The sequence below is a fragment of the Phocoena sinus genome, chromosome X, assembly GCF_008692025.1.
Source record: "Phocoena sinus isolate mPhoSin1 chromosome X, mPhoSin1.pri, whole genome shotgun sequence".
NCBI lineage: Eukaryota > Metazoa > Chordata > Mammalia > Artiodactyla > Phocoenidae > Phocoena > Phocoena sinus.
The window spans coordinates 115,031,752-115,057,121 of NC_045784.1; the positions used below are offsets into that span (position 1 = coordinate 115,031,752).

The 25,370-nt window shown below is 47.1% G+C and overlaps 1 protein-coding gene across 5 annotated transcripts; it reads left to right on the forward strand.

Moving 5' to 3' along the window:
- Positions 1-4,892: 4,892 nt before the first annotated feature.
- On the forward strand, positions 4,893-24,767 carry LOC116747611 (small integral membrane protein 10-like protein 2A). 5 transcript variants are annotated; one of them, XM_032620015.1, is made up of 3 exons: positions 5,953-6,238; positions 7,246-7,546; positions 24,567-24,767. In XM_032620015.1, exons 1-3 carry the CDS (start codon positions 6,005-6,007, stop codon positions 24,602-24,604), a joined length of 573 nt encoding a protein of 190 aa, XP_032475906.1. In that variant the 5' UTR covers positions 5,953-6,004; the 3' UTR covers positions 24,605-24,767. The 5 variants fall into 5 exon arrangements, with proteins under 5 accessions (XP_032475908.1, XP_032475907.1, XP_032475910.1 ...); XM_032620017.1 differs by lacking the exons at positions 5,953-6,238; positions 7,246-7,546 and adding an exon at positions 4,893-5,658; XM_032620016.1 differs by lacking the exons at positions 5,953-6,238; positions 24,567-24,767 and adding an exon at positions 4,893-5,658 and having other exon boundaries at positions 7,246-8,681.
- The last annotated feature ends 603 nt before the right edge of the window (positions 24,768-25,370 follow it).

Consider the following 25,370-nt stretch of genomic DNA (forward strand, 5'->3'; position numbering starts at 1 on the left):
ATTTGGAAAATGCTGATTTATGAAGAGCCGATATGCAGTAGCTTCTGAAGCAAGGGCATTTTCCTTCCTCCAGCTGCAATGCTCCTTTGCTGGAGGCCATGGAGTGCCGTCAAAGAGGCAAGAGCGGAGCGCTGAGTGTCTCTTTCGGGGGCAGGATCATGTTGGGGTGCAGTTTTTCCAGCAGCTCTCCCATTTCACTAAAGTCTCCCCGAAACAAATCTGGACTGGGACAATATACAGTCGTCCTTCTGTATCTGCGTGGAGTTGGTTCCTGGAGCCTCACACCCTCCCCCGTACCAAAATCCATGGATGCTCTAGTGTGCTATGTACAGTGAATACAGTCAGCCCTCCGTATGTGCAGATGCAGAACCAGCAGGTATGGGGGCCAATGGTAGTGAATTTGAAGGATTACGGGGTTAATCAAGGGGCAAATATGACCACGAGGAAGTAGTACAAGAGTTTCATTTGGGCAACGCTATGACAGATTTGCATGTAAGGGGAAGTCCTTTACAGCATGAGACCTTCCAGAGGCTAAGGGGTGAATGGCGGGAGGGGAGGATGAGGTGCAGCTACTGTGGAAAACAGTTCCCTAGTTCCTCAAAAAGTAAACATAAAATTACCATATGATCCAGCAATTCCTCTCCAAGGCGTATACCCGAAAGAATTGAAAACAGATGTCCAAACAAATACGTGTACCCAATGTTCATAGCAGCATTATTCACAATAATCAAAAAGTTGAAACAACACAAATGTCCTTCAATGGATGAATGGGTAAACAAAATGTGATCTATCCATACAATGGAATATTATTCAGCCATAAAAGGAAATGAAGTACTGATATATGCTAGAACATGGATGATTTTTAAAAACATTATGCTAAATGAAAGAAGCCAGACACAAAGGCCACATACTAGGTGAGTTCATTCACATGAAATTTCCAGAACAGGCAAATCCACAGAGACAGGAAGCAGATTAGTGGTTGCCAGGGGATGACAGGGGGAAGTGGGGACGAGTTGTGACTGCTTAGTGGGTATGGGGTTTCCCATTTAGGGTGAGAAAAAGTTCTGGAACTAGATAGTGGTGATGGTTACACAACTTTGTGAATGTACTTGATGCCATTGAATTCTACACTTTACAATGGTAAATTTTATGTAAAGGGAAACTTTCTCTGCTCGCAATACTTCTGGCACCAAATGTGTGGGTTTTCTACACCAAGCAATTCTCCAGTTCTTTGTGGACACCAACTGGTTGCCCTACAATTTAATTCAATCTTGACACTAACTACCCAGAGTTAGCACAGATCCCACAGATTAAGGGCTCAGTCCCATAAGACTGCCCCCACTTCAGATGCCAATCACAAGTAATGAGTTCCCAGGTTCCCTACACTTCTTTACAGTGTGGCTGTAATCAGGGGTTCCCATGATCTCCTCCTCGGGTTTGACAATTTGCTGTAACAGGTCATAGAATTCAGGGAAACACTACTTACACTTACCAGCTTATTATAAAGGGTATTATAAAGGATACAAGGGAACAGCCAGGTGAAGAAGTATTCAGGGAGAGGTCTGCAAGGGTCTCGAGCACAGGAGTTTGTGTCCCTGTGGAGTTTGTGGTGTGCCATCCTTCCAACACATGGACAGGTTCTTCTCCCCTTGGGGCTGAAAGCACTAAGCTTTTAATCATTACTTGGTCCTTCTGGGGACCAGCCCCCATCCTGAAACTACCCAGGAGCCCACCAAGGGTCACCTCATTAGAATGAAAGACACTCCTATTACCCCAGAAAGGGATTTAGGCACTCTGAATAAGATGCTTCTAGCACCCCTATCATCCAGGACATTATAAGAGTTTTGGGAGCTCAGTGTCAGGAACCACGGTCAAAGACCAAGTATATCTTTCTTATTACGTCATATATGATACATCTATTTTACTACAATAAAAAAAATCAGCAAAGGGTCTGAATAGACATTTTTCCAAAGGTGGCCAACAAGCACATGACAACATGTTCAACATCATTAGTCATTAGGGAAATAAAAGTAAATACCATAATGAGGTGCCACCTCACAGTCACTAGGATGTTTATAATAAAAAACACAGGCAGAACAAGTGCTGGCAGGATATGGGGGAAACTATAACCCTCTTACATTGTTGGTGGGATTGTTAAATGGTGCATCCACTTTGGCAAACCCTTTCACTGTTTGTTAGAAAGTTAAACATAGAGTTACCATATGGCCTAACAATTCCACTGCTAGGCATATACCCAAGAGAAATGAAAACGTATGTCCACACAAAACTTTGTACATGAGTGTTCCTAACAGTATTATTCGTAACAGCCCCAAAGTGGAAACAACCCAAATATCCTTCAGCTGATAAATGGCTAAACAAAATTTGTCCTAGCCGTACAATGGAATATTATTTAGCCATGAAAAATGAAATACTGATACAGGTCACAACAAGATGAACCTTGAAAACTTTACGCTAAGTGAAATAAGCCAGTTATGGACAGCCGCATAGTGTATGATTTCATTTATATGAAACGTCCAGCATAAGCATATCCACAAAAATAGAAAGTACATTAGTGGTTGCCAGGGCCTAGGAGAAGGGGGTGATGGAGTTTGACTGCTAAGGGGTACAGGGTTTCTTTTTGGGGTGAGGGAAATTATCTAAAATTAGATAGTGGTGCTGGTTGCACAACTTTGTAAATATACTAAAAACTATTGAACTGCACATTTTAAAAGGATGAATTCTATGCTATGTGAATTACATCTCAATGAAACTGTTATTTAAAAACAGAAACACTAGCTTGTTTATAAGCATTTCCTAATCTGATTTTTTCTGAAGCCAAATATCTGGATGGGAAAAAAAAGATCAATACCCACCATATGTAATAAATGGCAGCAGATGACATAATTTTTGCTTCAACGATCAAGCCATCCTCCTCACGTATCATTTTCTTTCTGTCTAGGGAACTTTCTTTAGCCATTCTTTAAGTGTAGGTCTGCTGATGAAAAATTCTCTTAATTTCCTTTCATCTGAGAATGTCCTTATTTCCCTTTCACTTCTGAAGGAGGTTTACACAAATATAGAATTTGCATATGTGTGGTAAACTGAACCAGCGATTAGTTCCGCTCTGTACCACCTCTTTCAGTGTCCTTGATGCTTCAGGTTTGCCTTTTTCTCCTTGACCATGTAGGTAGGACAATTGCCCAATCAGTGTATACGAATCTGTTGGGTTTCTTAAACAGTCACACAGATGCCATAGAGATGTTCAAATGTGATGGTGAACAGGCACTTTGAGAAAGCCTTAATACTCAGGTCAGCCCTCCTTGTGAAACTGGGATGGGGTCGTGGTGACTCTACCTCTTGCAGACAGTTTTTTAAAAGTTACAACTATAAGGAAACATGAGCATTTTTCCACTTCATTAAATAGTCTTGAAAACATGATCAAGTTTGGGTTGGACTTGGCTTACAATAAAGATGAGATGAAACCATGAAAGGGCTTTTAAACACACCAGCAAGAAATGCCATGAACGAGGGCAAATGACAACCTGAGAGATTCTGTGCAGTATCCAGGACAAACAATAGATTAAGAGAAGTGCTTAGAAATCACTGTAGGGTATGAAGGACTTCAGTACATGCCACCCCAAAATATGCCACTTCGGTTATACTGATTATCTTTAGCTGAAGTCATCTGAAAAAACAGCTTTCTCTGAAATCCCCTTATCTGCTTAAAGACAGAGCTTCTAAAAGGAACTCTGTCATAAATCCCCTCCTTGGAAGTTTCATCAACCAGGGAGGATTGACTCTTACCACAGGAGAAGAACTAGATGTCAACACCACACCTGGACAAACTCTGTCTCAAACTGTGAAATCTCCCATCTATGCTTCTAAGATGTCATCCAACTTTCTACAAATCATTTACTCTTCCCTAGATTGCCTACATCTTACCTCCCCTTCCCCTGTTAAGGTGGCATATAAGATCTCAAATCTCACTGCCTGTCTGGGTATTCTTTATTTTCTTATGACGCCATCGCCCAAATAACATTAAAAATTAATAAATATGTATACCTTTTCTCCTGTTACTCTGCCTGTTGTCGGTTTTTTTCATTGACCTAGGAAGTGTATATATTGACATATTGAATCTAGGAGGGTAGAGGGAAAGTCTTTCCTCCCCTACAGGTAAAAGGGAAGGACAATGGGGCAATTCATGAATAAAGAAATACACAACACCAGCAAATATACCAGAAAGGGGGAAAAATGTGCATGTGGGTTTGGTGAAACTCTATAGTGCAGAGTTACCAGAAAAATGTGAATTAAAGAAAAGTACAGAGTGAGACTTCCCTGGTGGCACAGTGGATAAGACTCCACACTCCCAACGCAGGGGGTCCAGGTTCCATCCCTGGTCGGGGAACTAGATCCCACATTCATGCCGCAACTAAGAATTTGCATGCCACAACTAAGGAGCCCGCCTGCTGCAACTAAGACCCGGCACAACCAAATAAATAAATACTTTTAAGAAAAAGTACAGTGGGTTGGCTGGCCCAGTTTTCTGTGGAGACAGGGAGGGAGAGGGGATGGTGTAAACGGGCAGAGCGTTCAGGGTGGACCTTCTGTGCAGAATAAGCCCAGCGGTCCAGACCCTCCGGGCCTCCACTGCCCCTGCTCTAGCACATTCTGCAAAAGAATCCCAGGACAGCACTGCCTTCCAAAGCACTCAAGGCCCTCTGGGCTCTCTTCTTGGCAGCCCGGGAGGAGGCGGGGCTTCCCGGGGGACGGGTCTGGGGGTGGGGCTGAGTCCGCGCCCGCAGCTCTATGGCGCCCGGCAAGGGGCGTGACCATGCTAGGGGCGGAGCTACGCTAGCGGCCGCAACTCCGGGAGCAGGCGAGGGGGCGAGGCTGTCCCTGGGCGGCTGAGGCGGAGACTTGGCTGTGGCTACCACTGCAGCTGGAGCCCAGCCGCGTAGGCGAGACCGAGAGCCGGACGGTACGCGAGGGCTGCTGGCCGTCGGCTCAAGGCCTCGGCTCCACCTGCCCGCCCGCCTGCGGTGCGATCGGTCGGCGGGGTGTGCGCCGGGCCGGGCCCATGGCAGCGTCGGCGGCCCTGTCTGCGGCGGCGGCGGCGGCTGCCATGTCGGGCCTGGCTGTGCGGCTGTCTCGCTCGGCTGCGGCCCGCGGCTCGTACGGCGCCTTCTGCAAGGGGCTCACGCGCACGCTGATCACCTTCTTCGACCTGGCCTGGCGGCTGCGCATGAACTTCCCCTACTTCTACATCGTGGCCTCGGTGATGCTCAACGTCCGCCTGCAGGTGCGGATCGAGTGAGCGCCCGCAACCACCGCGCGGCCGCGACGGCAGGGGCGCCGGCATGAAGCTCCGCGGGGCCCAGGGCCGCCGGGACGCGGCGGGGGAAGGAGAAGGGGCGGCCCGGGCCCCCGGACCCTAGACCTCGGCGGAGGTCATGGCCACCGAGCCCCAAGCCCCGGCTCTGGTCACCCACGTCGCGGCCGGTGACGAACTGCACAGAAACTCGCGAAACGGGCCCTTTCCATCGAACTCGAGAAAATTACTTGAGTGCGGCCGACCTGTTGCCTCACCTTGGGCGAAGTGGGGAGCAGAAGGAAGAAATTCTGCAGCAGGAACGTGAATGACTGGCCCTGACCAAAGAGGTAGGAGGCCAGAGGTTGGACTTCGGGCTGGAGGGAGGCGGTTGCCATGACATGTAGATGTCCGGGCCCCTCGGTGGTTTCGGGGAGACGTGGAAGGGGCCCGAGAAAGCCAGCCCGGAAAGCTGCCGAGCCGCGAGCAGGCAAGGCAGGGCGGGCGCATGCCCTCCGGAGTCCCTTGTCGTATTTCCAAGATGGGGGTGAGAGGCGGCGGCCTCGGCATCTTGGAGGGTCAGCCCATCACCTCCCGGCCACGGCCCCAGTGGTGTCACCTGAACACGGGGGAGTGGAGGGAAATGGGCTCGGGGAGGCCCAGGGGAGGCCCAGGGAAGGCCCTAGAGGAGAAAAGATGCTGCTACCCTTGTCCTCTACACGCTGGGGGGCAGCCTGGAAGGGTGGCTGTGTTCTTGGCCAAAGCCCAGGTCTATCTGTTTCTCAGCGCTTTGCAAACCGGCCCCCTGCCTGGTCTCTGCGGCCGGGGGACTGCTCTCTGCCTGCTGCTGCTGGCCCTGTTGCTCCCCTCTCCGCTCTCCTGGGGCATCCTCCAAAGCTCCGCATCTGCGGCCACGGAAGAGCAGGAAAGGTGCATTCCTCCCCGGCCCTCCCGCCATCGCAGCCACGCTCCCTCCAGCTCCTCCCCGTGCCCTCCCGGTGCCACAGCCCTGGACGGCCTCCAGCAGCCCCCATGTCCCAGAGGATTTGGGAAAGTGGGGATCTCCTTGAGCGGAGGGCAGCTCTCAGGCTGGGATGGAGGGGAGATGGAGAAGGGGCTTGTAGAGGAGGTGACACTTGGCGAGACAGGGACCTCTCTGGGTGGGGAGGCAGCTCTCAAGTCCCCATCTCTTTCTTTGTCTCAGGAACTGGTGTTATAGGAAGTGACCTGCCCCTTCTCTGGTCTTGTCAAGAGAGTCCCTAACCCTAACCCTGACCCTGACCCTAGAGGTGCCTGGGGAGCAGCCTAGAGAAGGGCCTGACCCACGAGGACAGGAAGGGACCAGGCAGAGACCCCGAGGGGTGGGGTGGCCCAGTGGTCCGGTTCTGGCGTGGGGAAGGAAGGACAGACCTAGCGACACTCTGGGGGAGCTCTGTCCTCCCCACCTACTGGGGCTCTGAGAGGGGAGCGCTTTGCCCTTGTCACACAGGTAAGAAGTGGTGGAGCCGAATCTGCCTCTGGGCCTGCACTCTCCCACCTTTTCCTGGAAGACCTAGCACCGTGGGATGGGGGAAGGGAGCAGAGGCTCCCAGGGGACCTAGAGACAGAGGGGCCCATGGTAGGGAAAGTGGAGTGTATGGGAAGTCACAGGGAAGACCGGGGGACAGTCTGAGCTGAGATGGGCACGGGAGAGATGAGTCCCAGCACCCCTGGGGAGCAAGGTCCTCACCCACAGAGCCGGACCTCCCCACCCTGCCGCAAATCCCACCCAAGGCTGGACCAAGGGCTCCTCAGTGTTGAGTGGCACAACCCTCTCAGTTTGGGTGGCAGGACGGGAGGATGGGTGGCTCCTGGGGACCGTGTCACCAGGAGGGGAAGGGACAGTGGTGGGTGGGTGGGGCTGAGACCCACGCCTGACCCCATGTCTCTGTCCCCAGGCTGGCCCCTGGGCCCAGCATCGCACGGGAGAGTCTCCTCTGGATGGGCCTGCATTGGTCCTGGAGGCCTTGGCTGCGCTGCTGCCTGGCGCCCCAGGAGCGGTGCAGAGGGGAGGCAGGAGAGAGCCTGGCCCTCAGCCCGCGCCGCTCCCACGTCTGCTCGGGCGGTGGTTGCTCATGGTCGATGCACTCAGACTTCCTGGGGCTGAGCACCCGAGCAGCCTGGTTGCCCCCAGGACAGAGCGGCCGAGCCTCACACCGTGTGCCCTCCTCAGCTGCCCAGCTGGAGCCCGGGTCCCAGGTGAGGATCTCTGCCTGCCTCACCCCGGGGCCGGAGGCTGCACCGCGGCCACCACGTGCCCCCCCCACAGATGCCCACTGATGGGGCCTGATGGCTTCCTTCCTTGTGCCAAGTCACCCGGGAGCCCTGGTCCTGGTGGCCCTCCTCCAGCCCAACTGTGCCCACCCAGGGCCACTTCTGGGAGCCTGCCAGCCTGCGGACTGCATCCCCGGAGCTCTGGGGACAGCCTCTGAGAGACTGTGCCACGGGGCTGCATGGGAGGAGAGCAGAGGACGAGGGGCCTCTTTGGGGCTGATTCGCAGACGTGCCCCTTTCAAGCCCAGCTCTCACCCTCCGGGTGGCTCGATCCCCAGCTCCAGCCTCTTGCTGGGCCAGCCTGAGAGGGCCTGAGAATGGCACAGGGGAGGCTCTTCGCTGACCGCGTGGGTGCCCGTGCGTGAGTGCACATGTATGAGTGTGTGCGGGTGTGAGCGCGTGTGAGTGAACGTGCGGGTGTGAGCGTGTGTGTGAGTGCTTGTGCACACACACGAGTGGCTGTGCGTTGCAGCGGGCGTGGAGCTGTTGAGCAGGGTGAGCTGTGCAGGGTGCCCTTTCCTCCCTGGGCTCCGAGCTCAGCCGGAGCTGCTTGGGGCTGCTTCCCAACAGGGAGAATGCGCGCTGGAGGCCCCGGGGCCCGGGCTCAGAGACCCCCTCCCACCCATCGTGGGAGGGGCACGGCGGTGGCCCTGGCTGGGGCTGTCTGCGCTCTGAGGGGCTGGCCGTGGGAGGGGCTGGGGACGCGTCCTTAGCATGTGCTCCTGCCGCGGCTGTTCTTATGGTTCTGGCCCTGAGTCCTTAGCTGCTTCTGCTTTCCCACCTCTTCCTCGTCTCCCCCACTGGGCCCTTGCTGCTTGACGGGCTCTCAGAGCACTTTATTTATTTGCCGTCTGTTTCTCAGGCAGTGGAGCTTTTACAAAATCAGACACCGACTTGAATAAGACAACTTCCACTTTCCTGTGTGTGATGTACTCTGCACCGGGCAGCAGCGTCTGGTCAGAGAAATGTTCTTGTCTCGGGTGTTGTCAAATCTTGTTGTCTGTCTCAGTTAAGAAGAAAGTCCTTTGAGTTCAATCTAATAAAACCTGGAGGCCTCCTGTTTCTGCCGCCTCGGAGGAGAGAGGGGCGGCGAGCTCACCCCACTCTGGTGGCCGGGAGCTGGGGGAGGGGAGCACCCCGAGGACTCTAAGGGGGCGGGGCTGAGGGCGGGGCTGGTGCCCGGTCAGAAGATGTGGCAAGACCCGAGCTGACCCGGACCACTGCTCCCGTGAGGGGAAGGCAGCAGCACAGGCCTGGCCCAAGAGGTGGCACTTTGTCCCATTCACAAACTTTATTTGAATCAACTAACGCCTAGGCCTTTTCTTCATCTTAGAGGCTGGTGTTAGAAGGCGCGTAATTCAGCTGAACCCGGAGGGTGGGCTGCGGTAGGTGAGGTGGAATGGACTGTCTGCAGATCATTTTGTGTCCCCGAAGGCCCTTCCGCAGCCGCAGGTGGCAGGGTCTCCATCACCTCCCAGCCGGCCAGGTGGTGCCTGAGTTTTGGAGATCAACCTCTGGGACTGGAAACCTGCCTCCCTTACTCCCACCTTAGACGCAAGCTGTCCGGGCAGAGAAGCCGGGGCGGGGGCTCTGAGGCTGCTGCAGGGGGAGGGTGGGCCGAGGACAGAGGGCTGGGGGAGGGGCACCTGCAGGGGAGGGCAGCACCCGCCTCGGAGGAATGCAGCCCCGTAGGACCCAGGAGAGGGGTGTCCTGAGGACTCGGGGTGTGGTCACACGAGGACCACAGCCTGGGGTAAGACACCTGTCGCCAAAAGCTCCGCAGGGGTCAGTGTAACTTGACAAGAGGGCCTCTTCCAGCATCCGCCACCCTAGGAGAGAGGGGTAGACCCCAGTCCCAGCCAGAGCCCCGAGCTTCCCGTCCCTTGGTCCAGATGTTCCTGTTCAGTCCCTGATGGTTCTGCACCCACTTCAGGGACCAGGTAGCCTGGCACAGCCAGATGGGAGAGAGGATCCAGCCCCCAGGGGCCAAGGGACTGTGATGAGGGAGGACCGTATTCCCCCGCGAGGGAGGCAGGCAGGCTGGCACATCACACTCTGGTTAAGAGGGGTGCCTAGGAGACCAGAGACCTGTGCGCTGAGCCCAGCTCTTCCACTGACCACAGCGGAGCCCCAGGCCAGCCACGGGCACTCGTGCATTTTCAGGAAGGAACCTTCAGGGTGCTGTGGGCCTTCGGTATGAGGATGTCTCTTCAACAAATGGCCCCAGGTCTCAGCCAGAGCAGCCCTGTCACCATGAGGAAAGGAAACAAACTGACAGCTGATGAGAGCCTGCCGAGCTCCAGGCACCATGCCTTAACCTCTTTATCCCCATGGCCACCTTCTGGAGGAGGTCACCACTAGGATGTCACTGAGGTTGAACCTCGAGCTGGCCTCAGGCCGTCGGTGGCTCCTCACCCTTCCCCGCTCCTTGGGATGCATGTTCTGCCCACTGTTCCCACAGCCAGAGCCCTTTTGAGGACGCGGCCTTGAGAGACTAAGGCGTCTCTGGGACTATCTGGACTGAATACGTGACTGAATTCCATTAAGACCTCTGTACAAACTTTTAAGATTCTGGCAGGTGGGTGGGGAGATCTGCTTGTCTTGTGCACTCAAGCCAAGCCTCATCTGTAAGTCCATTTGCTTAGTAACCGTGCCCCCTTCCCAATCTGGAGTGGTCTGCTTCTTTCTAGGTCTCTCCTTGCCTTCTGTGTACAGGACCAGTTTGCAAACCAGCACCACCGTTATTCCCATTTTTTGGAGAAACTGAGTCTCGGAGCCCAGTCTGAACTAGAAGCCCAAGCAGAAGCTGCTTTCCTGAGGCCCCAGTGCCTCTTGCAGGGGCAGGGAATTAGGCTGGAGGGGTGGTGCAAAGACACAGTCTGAAGGCGACCCTGGTCTTTCTGGGTAGGGGCCAGGGGACAGACAAGAAACCCAGGGCTTGGGGGCGGAGCTGGGAGCCTTAGCAACGTGGAGCTCCCCATTGGAGCAGCTGGGGCCACGCTGAGGTGGGGCCACCTGTCTTCTTGCGAACCTCCCACCTCTGCAGACTGACTGGGATCCAAGCAACTGAGTCAGGGGAGGGCGAAAGAGCAGCTGAGAGGGCAGTTCCAGGAGGGCCAGTCAGAACCCAATACAGTCAGAACACGAGAGAGAGAAACGGCATACAGAGTCCCAGCCCAGCCCACCCCGAGGGAAACTGCCCAGTTTCGGATGAATTTTCACTTTGTGTGCATGTCCTTTATATACGTAAAATTAGGAACATATGACTTTTGTCACGTTATGACATAAATACTTCCTGCTCACCTTCCTGTGTGATTAAGTACGCTTCTGCTTCCAAAGCCACAGAGTATCTCTGGTATGAAGCTCTCATCATGTATTTCGCACTGCCTCTTGCTTGTTTTCCTTTGTTGTTGTTTGTTTGGGGGGTTGAGTTTGAGCTTGTTGTTGGCTTTGGTTTGCTTTTGTGGTTTTTATTGGGTTTTACTGATGACGCGGTGACAGGTGTCCTTGTGGATAAATGCTGTGCTGCAGTCATGGTCGATCTCTTACCATACACTCCTGCACGTGGGCCACAGGGTAGGCACGCCTTAGGGGTTTGACACCCTCCAGAGCAGCGGTGCCACGTTACTGTGCTCATGCCACTCGGGAGTGACACTGTTGTCAGACGAGGGTGGCAATTGTGGGTCACAACACGTTTCAAAATCTGTTACTGCCTTTCCTGCCTCAAGCTGGGTGCATTTCTCTCTCCTCAAGATCAGTGTAATCTTTCATTTAACTCATCATTTCCCTCAAACTCTTCCTTTCCCATCATCCCCAGTTCACGGCTAGAATTAAATCCACTCTCCAGTTGTCCTGGGATAAAGTCGTGGTTCCTTTCTTTCTGCTCCTCACCTTTGCCTGTAGCGAAGTCTCAAGACAGGTTTTGAATCTCTCAATTGGATAAGCCAAATTGTTTATTTTGATATTTTATTTTGCATGCCTTTCAATACATATCAAGATTAAAATTTTTCATATGTCCATTGGCCATTTGTAGTTTTAAACTATGGGGAGTAATTTTTTATTGAGATATAATTGACATGTAAATTGTCTACCTTTAAGTTGTACACGTGTTGGTTTGATACATTTATATTTTGCAGTTTGATTACCACCAGTAGTGTTAGCTAATACCTCCATCACATCACATAATTACCATTTTTTTTGTGTGTTATGAGAACAATTGAGATCTAGTCTCTTAGCAACTTTAAAGTTTATGATACCGTATTGTTGACTATAATCACTATGCTGTGCATTACATCCCCAGAACTCATCTCCTGTTTGCAAGTTTGTATCCTTAAATAACCTTTCCCCAATTTCCCCACCTCCCAGCCCCTGTTAACCATGGTTCTACTTTTTGTTTTTATGACTTTGTCTTTTTTACATTCTACATAATGTGATGTCAGATAGTATCTCTTTCTCTGTTTTTCCTATCTTACTTAGCATAATGCCCTCAAGTCCCAACCATATTGTCACAAATGGAAAGATTTCCTTCTTTCTCATGGCTGAATAATGTTCCTCTGTTGTACACATACCATAAATAAAATAGATAAACAACAACGATTTCCTTATAGCACAAGCAACTGCATTAAATATCTTATAACAACCTATAATGGAAAAGAATCAAAGAAAAGAATATATATATAATTATATATATAATTCTTATAAGAATATATATAATATATATGAATCACTTTGCTGTACACCCAAAACTAACACAGTATTGTAAATCAACTATAAAAAATTTTTAAAATTCCTCTATGGGACTTCCCTGGTGGTCCAGTGGTTAAGACTCCGCTATCCACTGCAGGGGGCGCGGGTTCCATCCCTGGTCAGGAAATTAAGATCCCACATTCTATGTGGCAAAAAAAAAGAAAAGAATTTCTCTATGTGTGTGTTTACGTGTATGTGTGTGTGTTTGTGTGTATATATATATATATATACACACACATATCACATCTCCTTTGTCCTTTCATCCATTAATGGATTCTTAGATTCTTTCCATATCTTGGTTATTATGAATAATGCTTCAATAAATATGGGAGTGCAGATATTTTTTCGATATTCTGTTTTCATATCCTTTAACTATATACCCAGAAGTGGGACTGCTAGATCACACGGTAGTTCTATTTTTACAACCTAGAACCCAGGAGCATGCAAGTTGTCCTGGTGCTGAGGCCAGCCTGCCTGGCGTCTGGGGTGAAGTCAGGTGCTCACCTCCCACTCCTGCCCGGGCACAGACGAGCGCTCAGCACACATGAGAATCAATGCAACCAGAGCAGGTACACCACGCTACCCAGCAAACCTCAGTTTAAAGGATCCCTACCAACAAAATGATGCCTTCTCAGTGTCCCCCGAGTCATCCCCTAGGTGCCAGACTCCCGGGCAGGTTTTTAGGGCACAAAGGTGAGCAAGTTAAACACGGCCCCTGCCCTCCGACCAGGGACAGGTACATGATTCCTCCGCTTGGTTTTAAATACATGGGCGTTTGTGAAATATAATCAGTCACCCTCAGATCGGGCCGATGCACCGTAGGGGAAATCTGGAAAGGCATCTGCTGCAGGAGCAGCTGGGGAAATGCAGGGCTGGGAAGCGCCCCCGTGGGCCTTCTCTGCCCCCGTCTTCCGCACTTGAGACCGATGGAGAGTTGGGGCTTGGGTGGTGCCGGCCCAGCTCTCGAGGACTAGGGACGCCCCAAACCCCCTGCACACAAGACGGAGCCGCCTCTGCCGCCCAGACCAGGGGTGCTGTGGGGGGGGAAAGGGGACTGAGAGGTACCTGGTGGGAGCGCTGGCTGCCCGGGGCACGCCCCCTCCGTGGGGTCCCCCTCCTCCAGAAGACGGGCATCGCCCTGGTCAGAGGCCTGAGCGTGGTCACTGCAGCCTGGGCACGCGCCACACGAGATGATGCACGAGGCTGACGCCGCTGCCTCGCGGATGCCCCCTGGTCACAGCGACCTCTCAGGGCCTGAGCCTCCTGCTGTCTGTCCTCAGCCTCGGTGTCCCCAAGGGACCCTACTGCCACCCTAGGAGGTAACATGGGCCCCATGCTCCAGTCCCTGGGTGCGCAATGTGCAGGGTCCACCTCCGTGGCCGTCCAGCCAATGAGGGTGCAGCGGGTGGGCTCCTGTGGCCGCTAAGAGGAGGTGGGCGGGGACATCCTGGCTCCTCCCATCATTGGTGAGGGCGCCAATTTGGTGGCCATAGGGAAATGGGCTGGGGTCTATGCCCTGCGTGTGCTTCAAGGGGATGAGGGGCTCCTCTGTGGGGTCCTTGGGAGGATGGGAGACTGGCATGGAAGGTGTGGCTTTTTGATCAGAGATACAGCCCTAGAAGAAGCTGGGGGATCGGCACCCTCCTCACTATGATTCTCTTTTTTCTGCTTCATGGATCACATCCTCTGTGAATGGGAAGTAGGGAGACCCGGAAAGGCCTGGTCCAAACCCCCTAGACATACATACCATGACCAAGTGGCATTTATACCAGGAATGCAAAGTTGGTATATATATATATATATATATATATATATATATATATATATATATATATACATACATGCACAATGGAATATTACTCAGCCATTAAAAGAATGAAATAATGCCATTTGCAGCAACACGGATGGACCTAGAAGTTATCCTGCTAAGTGAAGTAAGTCAGCAAGTGAAAGCCAAATACCATATGATATCACTTATATGTGGAATCTAAAATACGACACAAATGAACATATCTATGAAACAGAAACAGACTCACAGACATAGAGAACAGACTTGTGGTTGCCAAGGGGGAGGGGGAGGTAGGGGAGGGAAGGATCAGGAGTTTGGGATTAGCAGATGCAAAACTAGTATGTATAAGACGATAAACAACAAGGTCCTACTGTATAACACAGGGAACTGTATTCAATATCCTGTGATAAACCATAATGAAAAAGAATATGAAAAAAAAGAATATGAAAAATTATGTATATGTATAACTGAGTCACTTTGTTGTACAGCAGAAATTAGCACAACATTGTAAATCAACTATACTTAAAAAAATTTTTTTAATGAAAATAAAAGCTCTAAATAAATAAGACATTTTGTGAATTAGAAGACTGAATATCGTCAAGATAGCAATCTTCCCCAAATTTATCTGTAGACTGAACACAGTATCTATCAAAATCTCAGCTAACTTTTCTATAGATATTGAAAAGCTGATGCTAAAATGTATGTGGAATGTATATTACCTTAAATAGCCAAAACATTTTGAAAAAGTTGAATCACTTACCTATTTCAAAACTTATAAAGCCACAACAGTTAAGACAGTGTGGTATTGGTGCAAAGTAGGTGTGTAGATCAATGGAACAGATTGAGAGACTATGAACAAATCCTTACATTTATGATCAGTTGTTCTTTTATTGTGGTAAAATACATATAACATAAGATTTATCATGTTAAAGTATACGATTCAGTGCTATGAAGTACATTCACAATGTTGTGCAACCATCACCACTATCTAGTTCCAGAACAATTCATCACCCCAAAACGAAATGCCATGCCCATTAAGCAGTCACTCCCCATTCCCTCCCTACCCCAGTCCTTGGCAACAACAAATAGGCTTTCTGTCTCTATGTATATGCCTATTCTGGATATCTTATAAGAATGGTATTATACGATATGTGAGTTTTTGTGTCTGGCTTGTTTAATTTAACTAATGTTTTGGAGGTTCACTCAGACTGTTGCAGGTATTAGTACTGTGTTCCTTTTTACGGCTGAATAATATTCCATTGTACGGCTATACCACATTTTGTTTGTCCACTCATATGTTGATGGACATTTGTATTGTTTCCAGCTTTTGGCTATTGTGACTATTGCTACTATGAACATTCATGTGCAAGTTTTATTTAAACACCCGATTTCAATTTGGGGCATCCATACCTAGGACTGGAACTGCTGGATCACATGGTAATTCTATGCTTACCTTAGAACCACCAAGCTGTTTTACATAGGTTGCACCATTTTACATTCTCAGCAGTAGTGTAGATGATTCAAATTTTTCCATATCCTCTCCAACACTTGTTATTTTCCTTTTTAAAAAATTATGGCTATCCTAGTGGGTGTGAAGTAGTATCTTATTGTAATTTTTATTTGCATTTCCCTAGGGCTAATGATGTTGAACATTTCTTCATTTGCTTATTGGCCATTTGTGTATCTTTGTAGAAATGTCTATTCATGTCCTTTACTGATTTTAAAATTGAGTTGTCTTTTTTTGTTAAGTTATAAGAGTTCTTTATATATTTTGTATATTAGAATGATCAACTGATATTGACAAGGGTACCAAGACAATTCAATGGGGAAATGATGGTCTTTTCAACAAATGGTGCTGAGACAACTGGAAATCTATACAAAAAGATGAATTTACCCTATTATGATGGCTAAAGTTAAAACTAGTGAAAACATCAAATACTGGGGGAGGATGCATAGAAAGTGGATCTCTCATATGTTGCTAATGGGAGTGTAACTTGTTAAACAGCCACCCTGGAAAAAGTTTCTGCATTTACTTAAAAAAGTAAACGTGCAACAATACAATAAAGTTTTTTCAGGGAATACATATAGGAAAAGAAGACATAAAATTTTATTTGCTGAGTATTTCATTATCTATGTAAAAAATTCTAAGGAGGGCTTCCCTGGTGGCACAGTGGTTGAGAGTCCGCCTGCCGATGCAGGGGACGTGGGTTCGTGCCCCGGTCTGGGAAGATCCCACATGCTGCGGAGCGGCTAGGCCCGTGAACCATGGCCGCTGAGCCTGCGCGTCCGGAGCCTGTGCTCCGCAACGGGAGAGGCCACAACAGTGAGAGGCCCGCGTACCACAAAAAAGGAAAAAAAAAAAAGAATCCTAAGGAATTATTTTTAGAAAGCTTATAGAATTAATAAACGATTTTAGCAACATTGAAAGACACATGGTCAATAAAAATACCAACTGCACTTACATATACTAGCAATGGATTTCCAGCAATTGAATTATTTTTAAACAGGACCATGTACCCACCAGAGGTAGGGGTGGGAGGAGAGGGAACTGGATGAGGGCAGTCAAAACGTACAGACTTGCAGTTATAAGATAAATAAGTACTAGGGATATAATGTACAACATAATAAATAGAATTCACACTGTTGTATGTTATATATGAAAGTCGTTAAGAGGGTAAATCCTGAGTTCTCATCACAAGAAAAACTTTTTTCTATTTCTTTAATTTTGCGTCTATATGAGATGATGGATGTTCACTAAACTTACTGTGATCATCACTTCATGATGTGTGTAAAGCAAATCATTATGCTGTACACCTTAGACTTATACAATGCTGTTATGTCAATTATGTCTCAATAAAACTGGAAGAAAAAATAAAGAGAAAGAAAACAAAACATAAAGGACCGTGTACAATAACATAAAAAAATGAAATACTTAACAGTAGCATGAAAAAAGTATTAAGTAGTTGGAGTAAATTTAACAAAAGATATGCAAGACCTGTATACTGAAAATTACAAAAGAAATTAAAGAATACATACATAAATAAATGGAAAGATGTACCATGCTCACAAATTTGAAAATGCAATATTGTTAGATGTCAACTCTACCAAACTTATCTATATATTCAATGCATTCCCAATAAAGTCACAGCAGGACCTATTTTTTTTTTTTTTGAGGCAAGGAATAGCGACTTTATTCGGAAAGCTGGCAGACCAAGAAGATGGCAGACTAGTGTCCCCAAGAACCATCTTATCGGGGTCTGGATGCCAGTTTCTTTTATAGAACAGAGAGGGGGAGGAAGTGAGGAAGTAAAGTAAAAAGGCCATAGCAGTACCTTTTTTTTTTTTAATTGACAAGGTGAGTCCAACATTTCTATAGAAATGTGTGGACTGAAAGAAAAATGCACAATGTGAGAATTATGAGTTAAGTTTTGTTCAGGGTCTTACTGAAGAGTATAGCCCAGGAGACAGCCTCTCAGATAGCTCTGAGGAACTGCTCCAAAGAAACAGCGGGGATAGAGGCTAGTTTATATGTGATTTTTGTGTGTGCGACGGAATACAAGCAGTCAGCATACACTTTGGGAAAACATTACTGCTAGTCACCAAAAACAGATATCTCAACTCAATGAATATAGTGCTTTTCTACGTATGGGAAGGTGCAAGAAGCAGGTCCATTAAAATTCTTCCTGAAATGCATCTTAACTATCTAAAGGCCTGTTTGCCCAAAGAACAGAGTACCCCGTTATCATCTTTAATTTCCTCTGTCTGAAGCACAGGGTGCTTCACCCAGTTATCCCTTTAATCTCTTCGTCTGAAGCACCAAGTGCACTGTCGGTCAGCAGCTGCAGCGGGTTAATCTTTGTAGACTTGAATGGTGAGTGCAATGCTCTTTGCTCTTCTTTTGTTTGTAATTGCAAAAGGCTTAGGACAGCCCAAACAATTTTGAAAAAGACCAAAGGTGCAGAACTTTACACTACCTAGTTTCAAGACTTAGCATAGAGCAACAATGATCCAGGCAGTGTGATCTTGGCATAAAGATAGATTTAGAGATCAGTGGAACAGAACAGAGGGTTCAGAATATACTCACAACTACATGGACAACTGACTTTTGACAAAGGTGTCAAGGCAATACAACGGAGAAGAGATAATATTTTCAACAAATAGTATTGAAAACATTGGATAAGCATATTTTTTAAAACAAAACTTGACCCTTACCTTACATCAAATACAAAAATTAACTCAAAATCATAGGCATACAGGTAAAAGACAAAACGATAACCTTTTAGAAGTAAACACTGGGTAAAATCTTAATGACCTAGGTTTTAGGAAAAGATTTCTTAAATAAGACCCCCCCCAAACCCCACAAAATATAAAAGAAAAATTGATAAAGTAGACCTCATCAAAATTAAAATATTTTGCTCTTTAAAGGACACTTAAGAAAATAAAAAGACAAGCCGCAGATTGGGTAAAAGTATTTGCAAAACACATGTTGGATGAAAGACATATCTAGAATATATCTTTAAAAAACTATTACAGAGACTTCCCTGGCAGTCCAGTGGTTAAGGCTCCATGCTTCAACTGCAGGGGGCATGGGACTGATCCCTGGCGGGGGAACTAAGATCCCACGAGCTGTGCGGTGCGGCAAAAAGAACGATTACAATACAATAATAAGAAGACAAACAATCTAATAAAAAGGGCAACCAGTTTGAATAGACACTTGACCAAAGAAATTACATAGATGACATGAAAATATGCTCAACCATTATTAGTCATTAGGGAAATGAAAAATCAAACCACAATGAGATACCAATCACTAAACACTAATAAAAAAGCCAAGGACTTCCCTGGTGGCGCAGTGGTTAAGAATCCGCCTGCCAATGCAGAGGACACGGGTTCGAGCCCTGGTGGGGGAAGATCACACAGGCCCCGGAGCAACTGAGCCCATGTGCCACAACTACTGAAGCCCGGCCGCCCAGAGCCCACGCACAGCAACGAAGACCCAACGTGGCCAAAAATAAATAAATAAATAAATTTGAAAAAATAAAAATAAAAAAGCTAAAAAAATTTAAAACTCACCATACCAAGTGTTGGGGAGGATGTGAAGCAGTTGGAGACCAGTTTGTCAGTTGCTTGAAAAGTTAAACGTACACGTCCCATGTTACCCAGTAATTCCACTCTTAGATATTTACCAAAGAGAGAAGATGACACACGTACACACAAAGACTTGAACGTGGATGTTCAAGGCAGCTTTCTTTGTAATAGGCAAAAATTGGAAACCACACAAATGTCCATGACCAGGTGAATAGATTAATAAATTGTCATATATCCATACAATGGAATACTATTCAGCAATATTAGGGAAAGAACGATTGATAAATGCAACAAACTATGAACCTCAAAATCATTAGGTGGAATGGAAGAACACTGGTAAGAAGTACATACTCTACAATTCAATTTATTTAAAACTCTAGAAAAATCTCAGACTATTCTGTGGTGACAGAATGTAAATAAGTGGTTGCCTGAGGATGGAAATGGAAGGAAGGATGGACTACAAAGGAGCAAGAGGAAACGTTTGGTGGTAACGGGAACGTCTATCTTGATTCACTGTGTATACATATGTCAAAGTTGACTTTAAATAGGCGCTGTTTATTGTACATAAATTATACCTCAATAAAGCTATTTTTAAAATAGCTCTTTATTGGAGTATAATTGCTTCACAATACTATGTTAGTTTCTGTTGCACAACAAGGCGAATCAGCCACATGCATACACAGGCTCCCATATCCCCTCCCTCTTGAGCCTCCCTCCCACCCTCCCTATCCCACCCCTCTAGGTCATCACAAAGCACCGAGCTGATCTTCCTGTGCTACGCGGCTGCTTCCCACCAGCCAACTATTTTACATTCGGTAGTGTATATATGTCCATGCTACTCTCACTTTACCCCGGCTTCGCCCTCCCACCCCATGTCATCAAGTCCATTCTCTATGTCTCCCTCTTTATTCCTGCCCTGCATCTAGGTTCATCAGTAGCTTTTTTCTTAGATTCCTTATATATACGTTAGCATACTGTATTTGTTTTTCTCTTTCTGACTTACTTCATTCTGTATGAGAGACTCTAGGTCCATCCACTCAATAAAGCTATTCTTAAAAGGTCAATGTCTGAGAAAAGATTAGGTCTTAATAAAGCAGTGGTCAGGACAAGAGTGGATAGAGCTATCTGTGTAGCATGAGGAAAATGACCTGGGGCATCCTCTCAGAGCACTGAGCACAGTGGTGCCCAAAGACAGTAGCACATTATCCCAAGGTCACAACAAGACCATGATGGATAAAGCAGACACCTTGTGCAGTGAGAAATCAGACATGGAGGAAGGGCAAAAATTGTCAGTAACAGTTTAAATACCTGCAGAGAACAGCAGTCAGTCAGCCTACTCCTAGCTGAAACTAGGAGCAGAGTATTATATGCAAAGTTAACTGTCTTAGTGTGGTCAGGCTGCTGTAACAAAATACCACAGACTGGGAATCTTATAAACAACAGAAATTGATTTCTCACAGTTCTGGAGGCTGGAAACCTGAGATCAGGGTGCCAGCTCGGTTGGGTGGGAGTCCTTTTCCTGGCTCATAGCTGGTGTCTTCTCTCTGTGCCATCACATGGCGACATGGTGGAAGGGGTAACAGATGGATTTCTCTCTCTCTCTCTCTCTCTCTCATTTTTCTATTTTCCTTTTTTTTTTCTTTTTTCCTTTTTTTTTTCCAACTCCGAGTGGCCTATGCGATCTTAGTTCCCCGACCAGGGATTGAACCCGGGCCACGGCAGTGAAAACGTCAAGTCCTAACCACTGGGCCACCAGGGAATTCCCTGGCTCTCTTTTTTTTAAAAAACAAAGCACTAATACTATTCGTGAGGGCTACAGCCTCATGAATTAAGCACCTCCCAAAGACTCCACCTCCCAATACCATCATTTTGGGGGGCTAGGATTTCAACATATGAATTTTGGAGGGACACAAACATTTAGACCATAACAACAGCTAAGGCTACTACAGAGGAGATATCAGTCCATTTGGGAAAGAAAAATAGGCATGGGGGTCCAAGGACAAGCATTACTAGCAGAATTTATACATCGTCAGCATATTAGTTATCTAATGGTGGGGGAATAATTTTAAGACAAAATTAGCAGATTAAAACAGCACACATTAAACATCTCACAGATTCTGTGGTTTGAGCCTGGCTTAGCTGAGTCCTCTGCAGTAAAGTCTTCAGGCCATGTGTCAGCTGAAGCTGTGGTCTCTTCTGAGGCTCTACTAGCAAAAGATCTGTTTCCTCACTCACATCGTTGTTGGCAGCATCCGGTTCCTTGTGGTCTTTGGACTGAGGACCTTTCTTGCCGGCAGTCAGCCAGAGCCCACCTTGAGCTACTTGTCATGTGACCTTCTCCTAAGGGCAGCTCACAACACGGAAGCTTGCTTCTTCAAAGCCTAAAGGGAGTGAGAGTCTTCACACAAGATGAAGGTTACAATCTTATACACTGTCATCATGTTCACCCTATGACCTTTGCTACATTCTGCTGGTTAGAACGTCCCACTCATACTCAAGGGGAGGAGGTTACACAAAAGCATGGATACCGAGAGTTGGGGATCATGGAGATCACCCCAGCACTGTCTGCCACCCTTGGTGAGCAGGGAGCTGTGACTCAGGGCAGATCATGTGAAATGGAGGAGACTGCAGAAGGCAATACACTGGCAGCCCATCTTAGGTGCCCCATTCAGAATAGTATTATTCACTGTAGTGACTGTAAAAAGCAACTGAAAGGTAAAAATGAGGTTAACCCAGCAACTAGGGTACCAAAGGGGAAGCTACCGCAACAGGGCTGTGATAGGGGGTTCATTGGCACGTTTTATCAAGGAATGTGCAAATATCCAAGTGCAAGGCAGGGGTCAGTCGCAGAGTTTAGACCTCCTCGGAGACCAGGGAGCAACCTGCCTTGGAGCCAGCAAAGCACAGTGGAGGCGAACAGGGACCATTGCAGCAATGCAGGGGCATATCCACAAATCGTCTTTTTCACTTTTAGTGAATGCAAAGCCAATTACTCAGGAAAGGTCAGGCCATCCCAGAAACTAGAGGACAGAGGAGAGGCTAGGCACGATATGGTTTTAACATAAAAAAAATTCCAAACCCCATATGAGAACAACAGAAAGCACCAAGGACGGGCTACAGGTGCAGGAACACCCTCCCTCGGACAAGAGGCAGAACTCTGTGTGCGGGGAGGAGCCACCAGTGGGGGCTGAGGACAGCTATGCTCTCCAATCACATCTGAACACCCCAGAGAGCAGGGGCAAGCGCCCTGGGGAAATGCAAGCCGTACTCAAATGCTGTGAATACTTAGTTCAGGGGGACAGAGCAACCCAGCTCCTAAAAGAGATGCTCTGCTTGGGTGGGGTGAATACAAAGAAGAGGGTGGGGGTCAGAACAGCAAAAGGGAGTTCGCCGATCTGGGAAGAGCAGGAAACTGGAGTGGGAGCCAGGGATTTCAGAGGCAAGACTCACAGTGCAGAGAAAGGGAAATGACAAACTTCTTTGGAGATGTATGGTGGGGAGGTGGCGCCTCAAAGTCTGCTGTTATTCAGTTCGATCCCCTTGGAGAGCAGCCTGTGTCCACCCTAACATCAGAAACATTGGTTAACGGAGACCCACCTGAGGTCCCTTTAGCAGGCCAACACCCCAGGAGGAGGGAGCACTCTGTGTCCCCAGCTTCCCTACACAGTCCCCCATTGGAAAAGCAGGCCAGACCCAGCAGCGTAAGTGCTCTGTGTCTGTGCAGAGAGCCGAGAGTCCTGGACTGGGGAGAGCTTCCCCGGAGCAGGTGGCGATGGTGTGTGTGTGTGTATGGTGGGGGGAACACTGTGCCCACAGCAGTTCTTTAGTAATTGACCCAAACCCCATCTGCTTAGTTTAGGGAATTAGGCATTAGCATTTCCCAATTTCTCCCTCTTATTACAACTTTTTCTTTACCTGTATCTATTCTTTTTCAAATTCTTTTCCCACTTAGAAACATAATATTGAGCAGAGTTTCCTGTGCTGCAGATGGCATTATTTCACTCTTTTTAATGGCTGAGTAACATTCCATTATATATATATGGACCACATCATTTTAAAGATGTGGTACATATATTCCCTCCTTTGATGCAAGCCAGAAGTTCAAACCATGCCAGCCCCACCCAGTGGAAGCAAAATCCCTCACCCCAGCTCCATCTCCTAAGCATAATAAAGACCCAAAGTCAATTTCCTTTCCCTGTTCACTCAAGCCATTTTCAGACCTACTTGGGGAGGCTGCCCTGGTCTCCCAAGAAAGCCTCAATATGTGAGTAGTGATCCTGTTACTAGTGCTTTAATGCATGTAAGGCGTAACCTGTCTTGATATCTAAACCAAATTTGGGGTTAAGCAGAACAGAGAGGACCCTGGAAGTATCCAGTAACTACTCAAAAAGCAAAACACTGGATGGTGAGGGGGACAAAAAACTAAAATAGAGGTTCATAGTTTTACCCAATTGGAAATCCAAAATTTACTAAAAGAATTTATGCAACAAAAGATTAAATTATGCTAACTGGCTTTTGTACTTCTACAAGAGAGGTTCTGAATTAACTTTAGCATCTCAATATGTACCAATTGGCAAAGCTTCATAGCCTTAATCAGCATCAGACTTAGGACACGAATACAGTTATACCTGGAGATTTTCACTAAATCTTAAAAAGGTACCAATTATACTTTTAGGAGAGAGTTATCAAACACAAAATAAAAGACAAAAATATGCCTCACCCTAACCATCAGAACTGTTGCCTTGCATAAATTCCCCCATAGTCAAATGGCCATTACCCAAAACTATGCTCTGATTCAATGAAAGATAAAGTCTTTGGCACAATTGGTTTTACAAAATGGAAGCGCTTGGACCTTCAATCCCACAGAAAATAGTTAATACAGCCCAATAAAAATTAAAACAGGGGGTTATGGGTTGACTTCCCCCCCCCATATATGTGGAAGTATTAACCCACTGTGTCCGTGTTTTTCTGCCAGCTGAGTATAGTCAGGTGCAAATTATAAGTCAACTGTACAAGGACGTAAGTGTACCTTGCCCTGGAATCATCCTTACACACAATTACCAGCCATGAGCCATTATGCAGACCCAGAGGTTCTGGAACACCAGGGCACCCTGAGGAAAGGACCTCCTGTAGCTCTTGTGGAGCCTCCTACTGGTCTTCCCCCAAATTCACCTGAACGCATTGACTCCGGCAACCGTGCAATGAGGAGGACAGAAGCAAAAGTTTCAGAGACTGATTGGATACTAGGTATGAATCAACAGTGATGGCTGGAATTAATCTTTCTTTCTTTTTTCTTTTTTTCTTTTTTTCTTTTTTTTGCAGCGTGGCATGAGGGATTGCAGTTCCCCGACCGCGGATAGAACCTGCGCCCCCTGCAGTGGAAGTGCGGAGTCTTAACCACTGGACCTCCAGGGAAGTCCCGGAGGTTAATCATTTTGATCACATTAATTCCTTTTTAGGTAAAAGACTAAATCCATATTTAATACAAAGGGAAAAAATTAACGTTCCACAAACGTATGGACACCGAGGGGGGAAAGCGGCGGGGGGTGGGGTGGGGTGGTGGTGGGATGAATTGGGAGATTGGGATCGACATGTATACGCTAATATGTATAACATGGATGACTAATGAGAACCTGCTGTGTAAAAAAATAAAATTCTAAAATTCAAAAAAGAATTTAAAAAAAACTTAATGTTCCTTTGGTAAGTATAATCAAGTATAATATTTTAAAAATATTACTTATACCTTAAAAGTTTAGAACAGGCTTATCTTATTCAGTATTGGAGATATGCTCTTGCAAATGAAAGCACTAACCACATCACTATTATTCAGTCATTACAGAATAAGTCGTTTGGAGATGCTTTCCAGGCATAGTAAATATTACATATGATCAACATGTAATTAATATGCAATTAGAAGTTTATTACCTAATGTCTTTTTCTTCTCTGCCTCTTTTACAATTTGTCTAATAGTGGATTTTGCCAGACTTGGAATATGGCCTACCCAGGTCTACCTGATGTTTACCTACTTAAAATCTGCATTTTTAAACAGCCTTTAATCATCAAAGTAATTCCTTCTTTGACTATGCAAACTATTTCCTGTGAAGCAGAATATGATAATGAGAAAAT

Bases quoted from the DNA above. Each gene is read 5' to 3' on its own strand.
- LOC116747611 (XM_032620014.1), top strand. From the start codon at position 6,005: ATGCTGCTACCCTTGTCCTCTACACGCTGGGGGGCAGCCTGGAAGGGT. The intron at 6,239-7,245 runs GTGCATTCCTCC...CTCTGTCCCCAG, and splicing joins GCCACGGAAGAGCAGGAAAG to GCTGGCCCCTGGGCCCAGCA.